Genomic DNA, 8065 nt, shown 5'->3' with positions numbered 1-8065 from the left:
CCCACTCACCTACTGTACTCTATGCTACTTTCTCCCCATCCCCACCCTCCTCTCATTTATCTTTCCACCCTTCAGGCACTCTGCCTGTATTCCTGATGAAGGGCTTTTGCCTGAAACATCGATTTTACTGATTACAGATTACATTACAGATTACATTACAGTGTGGAAACAGGCCCTTCGGCCCAACAAGTCCACACCGATCCGCCGAAGCGAACTCACCCATACCCCTACATTTACCCCTTACCGAACACTACGGGCAATTTAGTATGGCCAATTCACCTGACCCTGCACATCTTTGGACTGTGGGAGGAAACCGGAGCACCCGGAGGAAACCCACGCAGACACGGGGAGAACGTGCAAACTCCACACAGTCAGTTGCCTGAGGCGGGAATTGAATCCGGGTCTCTGGCGCTGTGAGGCAACAGTGCTAACCACTGTGCCACCATGCCACCCACTGCTCCTCAGATGCTGCCTGAACTGCTGTGCTTTTCAGCACCACTCTAATCTAAACTGTGATTAGTCAATCGCCAAAGACGGTGATGGAAAGGTACAGGAAGGGGAGGGAGATTGCCAAGATGGTCCAGGTGAATTTGTGGTTAGAATGGAAGGTGTTGGTAAAGCTGACGAACTGTTCAAGCACCTCATGAGAGTACAAGGCGGCACCGATACAGTCATTGGTATAGCGGAGGAACGGGTGAGGGGGTGGTGCCAGTTTAATGGCGGAAGACACGCATGAGAATTTCTAGAAGCATGGCATTCCAACCGGAACTGTATCAAAAAATACATAGAGTTAGACCTCATCTACCACCCCCTGAGAAAAAAAGGAAATGAAATCACCAATCCAAAGATACCCAAACATTTAATAGAAACCAGGAAGTATCAGCAGTGCTTCGCCCAGAGGCCCACTGAAGATGTTACCTAGGAGGGTGATGAAATGTCTGGAAACGCACCTTTCAGCTCAGCGAGCAAACCTACATCCAGAACATCAGCCTGAGCAACAAATCTTCTCAAAACTCGCTAAGTATAAAAATTTCCTGTCAATGTAGTGATTTCCAATTGATTTTCATCTGCAAATGTTTCAACAGCACACCTTGTACAGGATTGAAAAGTTTAGCTTTGTGTGTTTAACTATGCGCATGTGGCATCTTGGTATTGTTGTAAGTTTCAAAGGATTGAGGACAAATGCTCATAATTTCATCCTTTTAAAATCCTGATCACTTTGTTAATTGTATCAATTAACTTTCTCAGAAATTTACAAAAGCCAACTAAATAAAACAAATTCAATAATTCCACTCCAAGGTTTGAGCTCTCATCTATTTGGTTGGATGCCAGTGTTCAAAACTCTAAGCTATCATTAGTTATGCACACACCATATTCCAATAGTTGACACAGGGAAGGCTCATGATGAGATTCATGCAAGGAAACTGATTTTTCTCAGTTGATTTCAGCATAAGCGTTTAAAAAAGACTGCCTCGTGCTGAAGCAGTATATATACTCTTAGAGCATGTCAAATGTTTAAGCTGTTTTGTTTCCACTAGGAAATATTTAGGGTCTTTGTTGCCATGCCAAGGTCATAGCACAGTTCACAGATGTCTCTGTCTAAGCGATGATAAATGCATTACAAAGCGAGAATATTCAAACATATAAAAATCATCCAGCCATAAATATACCACTTTAAACTTCTGCTTTTCATTGGCCCAGTCTTGACCTATTTTAGAACTATTAAAAAAATGTAGACAATGGATTCTTTTTTACCAAAATCTTGTGTATTTCTTGTAATTGACCCCAATTCTGAATAAGCCAACAGCATTCAAAGCTGCAATAAATCAAGATGCTGGAGATTACTGTGGTCTTTAAACCAACATCAGATAAAGAACAAGGCAAAACTGTGACAAGATTATTTAACTGCACTATAAATTCTGGGCTCAATGAGTAAGGGCACCATGTGGTGCAATATCGATGGGAGTTGCCAAATTTGGTCGAACTCGCAACATTGCATCAAGATTTAGGACTTGATTTTCCTTTACATTGAGGAAAAGCAGATCTGCACACTTTCCACCTTCTAAAACGCACACCCAACACAAGTCTAATATTGCCTGGGATTGGTTTTGCTGTGCTAATTGTGATGGAGTTTGTAAGGGCTGTAGGTCAGGAGGCTTGGTTATCTAACTCACTGGCTCAACTGGCAACATTGCTTAAAAGTCCATAAACCTCAGCCCATATAGTCCTCATCCCTATGAGCTCCATTGTACCTCATGCCCCCAAAATCACACGTCATTTTCTCAGGATGCCTTTGTAACCTCCATGTGACCTCATACACCCTCTGGTCTCTCAATCCAACTCATGTCCCCTCAGGATATTCTATCATTTTCTTATGCCTCCTCAGATCTTCCATATCACTCCTTGCCGTGCCTCCTTACAGGTGCAAGGCAATTTCATGCCTCTCAGAAACCCCATACTACTGTAATCCTCCACAATTCTCCCAAACCACCAAATGCTCTCTGATATCCCATGCCATCTGTATGCACCCTCATAGATCCTTGATAACCACTCACCCAATTGGAACAATGTACATTGCTCAGGAGCCATGCAATAGCAATGGGATTGTCATTGAATAATTGGAAAAAACTCCTCTAATAATCTTAGAATACCTTTAATTCAAATTATCATTAATACTGGGAAAAATATTCAAATCAAAAACTGTTATCCTTTAAGCAAGCAAAATAGAAATGACATTAAAAAAGATACATTTTTATTGCTGCAGCCCCTTAAATGTGTCAATGGTTCTTGGATCAACAGATCATCTGCTTAGCTGACGCTATTAGTAGTTTTGAAACCCAGTTTAGCATTCATAATGTCTATAGCTGTCATTCAAAAGCTAACAGCTATATTTCCAGAAAGTAACATAGCTCAACAGTGTACTATTTCTATTCCACAGCATAATTGTTGTCATGGAGATGAATAAGTGCAAAGATTTTCTTAACTTTCCAAAGTAAGTCTTCTTTAAGCAGTCAGATGCTTAAGCAATCAGGCTGTGACTGACAGATTTTCTTTTAAAAATGTTTATGTTTTATGGCACTTTCTTCAGTCGAAAAAAGTTTTACAGTGCAACACTTACACAACAGTGGTTAACATAAGGGCCATTTATTGTTAAAATTGAGGACAGGAGAAACTTCTCTCAAAAGGCTGTTATTGCTCGCAATTCTCTATCCTGCTGAGAAGTGTAGGCTGAATTAATGAATATATACAAGCCTGAGTTAGACAGATTTTTGATTGAAATGAGAAACAAAGGGTTATGAAGGACAAGCAGAAAATTGGGAGTTATGACCACATCAGATCAGCAATGATCTTTTTCTCTAGTGAAGCAGGCTGAAGGGTTGAATGACCTACTCATGATTTCACTTCAAATGGCTTTGTGTTTTATTTGTATGAAGAACTCATGATGAATTACTGTATTAAAAACACATCTACATTACAGCACAGCATCTAATATATAGTGTCAAAATGTTTTACACTTATCTATCAAAATGATCTAAATCCAAGGCTGTTTAATTTCAATGGTCAAGTAGATACTTTTTTTTAAGGCTTAAAAACCCACACCTGCTCACAAAAGTCTATTGATCCAGAAACACAGATTTGGTCCAAGTTAGATATGGATAGAGCTCGTCATGAGGTTGAGTTAATGGAGGATGGAAGCCAGGAGGACAGCTGGTCGAACACCAGAATATTATAGAAGTAACAAAGACATGAACAACGGGTTTCAGCGGATGTGGAACTGAGGCCAAGTAATGTTAATAAAAGGGAAAAGTGGTTGTTGTGATGATGGAACTGATTGAAGCTCACATCGGTCAAATCCATTGTAAACGTCAGACAGATGTTCTGCTTGAGTGATAAGGAACAACATGATTAAAAGCAGAAGTGCTAGAGGGATTGAGCTGCTCTGGCAGCCTCTGTGCAGCAAGAAACAGAGTTAACATTTTGAGAGCAATCTGACTCTTTGATTCTGGGAGACTTGCTGAGTTTCTCCAGCAGTTACTGGGTTTTGCAGTACCATTCCCATACTTAATATAATTGAAAGTTCTATTTATAGCATAGCTGTAAAGAGCCAGTGACATACACTGCAATGCACCTTTCACAATCGTCCAACATCCTGAAATTTAACACTGATTAGTAATGAATGAATTGAATAACAGAGCATATCTAAGAGGTCAAATGTCTTACACCCGATTCCTTTAATCCCATGCCCAGGCAACATGCACAATCTTACCTCTCCTGGATGCAATGTCACAACATGCGGTTTAGCTCCATGAAATCGAGGGAAGTGCTCCAAATCAGGGTTGACCACGTTCACACTGCTAAATACACTAGACTCCTCATAAGGAATACGAGTGGGATACAGGGAGGCTGTGTCTTCTGGGGGGAAAAGATGCCATCTCTTTCTGCAAATGTATTGTTGAGAAGTTTCCTTAATTATTTCAATGAGAAAACATTTGTGTGTAAGACTTAAAAGATTTTTTTTCTTTCAGGCTTACCACCCTATCTCTCAAAGCCATATATATTCTGCAGCTGGTTACAAACTCAACCCAAGCCAGTGCCTCACTGACAATAGGATAGCCACCCAATTGTGTTCCCATTCACACTACAGGCACCTGATATCTATCTGGCACCCATCTGTAGCAGCATATTGGCAATTTAAGAGGCAGGGCAAAAGGAATGATACCGCTGAATCTTTGGGCTGCTGTTTCCAATAACAAAGTTTCAGCTGCTCAAGCATTTTACCCCATATCGGTATCAAAATATTCACTTAAATGTCTTATTCTATTTCTTTAAGGAGTAAAACAAGCTTAGATAAAATAAATTTTCAGCCATATATTCTGGCTAGTGAGATGGTTGTAAATCTTTACAGTCATCTAGTCAGAGAGCTGTAGATGCTCCAGCATTCAGTATGTTCAAGGCTGATATATTTTTTGATCGCTGAGGAAATAGAAGGAGATGGGGAGCACGCAAGAAGTGCAGCTGAGGCAAATGATCAACTGCAATGATATTGAATGGTAGAGCAGGCTGGAGAGGCTATATGCTCTATTCCAGATCCCACTTGCGTTCTTACATTGTTTTTATACTTGAGCATCTACTGTTAGCAAAGACTTACAGCTCAGGTATTGCTTAGAATAAATTATTGCTTCTTGTTCTGAAGCCAAAGCCTCAGCAGTTTCAATGATATTCTGGTCACCTAATATACCTTACTATCATTGAGTATGATTGACAAACTAAGAGTCAAATTACTGTAATCTTGTGCTGTGGTTCCATGCTTACCATTTTATGACTTAAGGATGCCCTAAGCACATTTCACTTAATGAAAACGAGATAAATGAAACATTTAGCAAATTAGTCTTGGCTGTAGTTAAATCCAGGTCTCAGCAGTGAATAGACAACTTTCGAAACCAGTGCACCAACCTGTCACAGGCTGAAGGGATAATTGCTAAAAGCTGTTGATTTTCAGTAAACTGCCTTTACAGTAAAGGAATTAATATTCCAAGATCCACGAGTTCAGTAAATCAACATTTTTTTTAAATGAAGGCATATTGTTGTGATCGAGGTAGCAATAGACACATGACCAACTATTCAGCTAGGCAATGGCATTAACACCAGAGCATCTGGGAAGAAAATATCTTGGTGAGGACACAGGATGATTGAAAGAGATGGCTTAATAGGTTGTCAGAGGGGTTCAAAATGCAATGTTAAGATGTACTTCACTCCAATTATTTCAACCTCTTAAAATGAAGGCAATATGAAGCAAACAAGAATTGGAAACACACTAAATGATAAATATCTGCAGCTCAAAATATATCCAGACTTTCTCCTCTTGCCTCAGTTACTGCAGTTCAGTAAACATGTGTGCTGTGGGAGTGATACTGAAACTCAGTCATAGACCTAGAACTGAACAAATCCGGTGGATTACTGCCAAAACCTCATTTGAGACTTGGCGCAAGGGATAGGTCTAGTAGATAGTGGAGATGTTCCTGTGATGTGCAGCAAAGGCTTCATTTCATTCACCACATGATTTCAAACCTTTAACAAATGATCTCTATCTGACTTCAAAGTCACCTTTCAAAGCTAGACCGGGCCAGCTCCTCTAAGCAAACAACAGAAGACTTTTGTTTAGATCACAGTCCAACGTTTACCCTGTTTTTGTTTAACCAGAACTCAATTAACCATCCCTTTTGAACAGAGCAAATAACAGACATGTTGCATAATAACAGCACTCCAGATGTATCTTCAACATGCCTATGGATATGGCCAAAGCTTCCTCAAGAGGTCCAGTCATTTACTCGTTCAAAACATTTAAAGTTGAAACAGATTCCAAATTTTGAAAAGGAGATATTAAAGCTCTGGAAAAATTGAAAAAATCATGCAAAAAATATGCAACTTAGTTAAATCTGCAATGGAACACAGTCTTCTCACCTAACAAAGCAAAATGTTCCCTCAACTGAGTTCGGAAAAACTTGCATCAAAATTTGTCATAAAGCTCTAAATTCTATTCCTGTAGCATCCACTTTCATGAATTTCTAACATAGTAATTGTGATCAATTAACAATGTTCAGAAATATGTATTCCCTTGAGCATGGAAAAACTAAGGGAATATCTAAATTGAGGTATTTAAGGTGATTTGCTCACAAACCAGCTTCTACAACCACAAACAAAAATGATAATTATGGAAGTGACATACACCTAGGGCACAGTCTATCATTTCCCCGGATGGGCAGATATCATCAAGATGATGAAAAGGATTTCACAGAGTAGAGAGAAATTATTTCCTCAGGTACAGGAATACAGGAGATGGGAGCATTCACTTAAAATTAGCTGCTCAGGAGTGATGTCAGGAAGCTTTTCATCACACAAGAATCTGTTGAGATCAGGGTCAATGAAAAGTTACAAAACTGATGGACGTTTGTTAATCCTATCGCTTATGTTCAGTATTTTTGACTAGAGACTAAACTAAAAAAAACAATAACTGTGGAAGGAATTGCTGCACTTTGTTTCACAGTTTTATTTCCCTACCGATAAATCCATTTCTTTGTGAGCCTGCATCTGTATGCATGTAAAGACAATAGACAGTAGGTGCAGGAGTAGGCCTTTCTGCCCTTCGAGCCTGCACCACCATTCAATATGATCATGGCTGATCATCCTTAATCAGTATTCTGTTCCTGCCTTATCTCCATAACCCTTGATTTCACTATCTTTGAGAGCTCTATCCAACTCTTTCTTAGATGAATCCAGAGACTGGGCCTCCACTGCCCTCTGGGGCAGAGCATTCCACACAGCCACCACTCTCTGGGTGAAGAAGTTTCTCCTCATCTCTGTCCTAAATGGTTTACCCCATATTTTTAAGCTGTGTCCTCTGGTTCGGCACTCACCCATCAGCGGTAACGTGTTTCCTGCCTCCAGAGTGTCCAATCCTTTAATAATCTCATACCTCTCAATCATATCCCCGCTCAGTCTTTGAAACTCAAGGGTATACAAGCCCAGTCGCTCCAGTCTTTCAATGTAAGGTAATCCCGCCATTCCAGGATTGACCTAGTGAGCCTTCGCTGCACTCCCTCAATAGCCAGAATGTCTTTCCTCAAATTTGGAGACCAGAACTGCACACAGTACTCCAGGTGTGGTCTCACCAGGGACCTGTACAGCTGCAGAAGAACCTCTTTGCTTCTATAATCAATCCCTCTTGTTATGAAGGCCAGCATGCTATTAGCCTTCTTCACTACCTGCTGTACCGGCATGCTTACCTTCATCGACTGGTGCTGAAAACGTGTTGCTGGAAAAGCGCAGCAGGTCAGGCAGCATCCAAGGAACAGGAGAATCAACCTGACGAGGGAGTCAAGGAGGGAGTGGTCTTTACCCCCACCAACCCAACCTCCACTCCCGGCACCTTCCCCTGCAACCACAAGAAATGCAAAACTTGCGCCCATACCTCCCCCCTTACTTCCCTCCAAGGCCCCAAGGGATACTTCCATATCCGCCACAAATTCACCTGCACCTCCACACACATCATCTATTGCATCCGCTG

The 8065-nt window shown here is 40.7% G+C and overlaps 1 protein-coding gene across 2 annotated transcripts in view; it reads right to left on the bottom strand.

Annotated features, from left to right (window-relative positions):
- The window catches only part of hspbap1 (hspb associated protein 1), an 82689-nt gene that overhangs the window by 30738 nt on the left and 43886 nt on the right, over window positions 1-8065 (bottom strand). For both annotated transcript variants that reach the window (XM_043694265.1, XM_043694264.1), the window contains exon 5: window positions 4268-4439. In XM_043694265.1, the coding sequence (XP_043550200.1) occupies window positions 4268-4439 (172 nt within the window). The remainder of the gene's footprint in view (window positions 1-4267; window positions 4440-8065) is intronic.

The sequence above is a fragment of the Chiloscyllium plagiosum genome, chromosome 7 (assembly GCF_004010195.1).
Source record: "Chiloscyllium plagiosum isolate BGI_BamShark_2017 chromosome 7, ASM401019v2, whole genome shotgun sequence".
NCBI lineage: Eukaryota > Metazoa > Chordata > Chondrichthyes > Orectolobiformes > Hemiscylliidae > Chiloscyllium > Chiloscyllium plagiosum.
The sequence above is the reverse complement of the archived record's forward strand: the minus strand, read 5'-3'. Positions and strand labels throughout refer to the sequence as shown.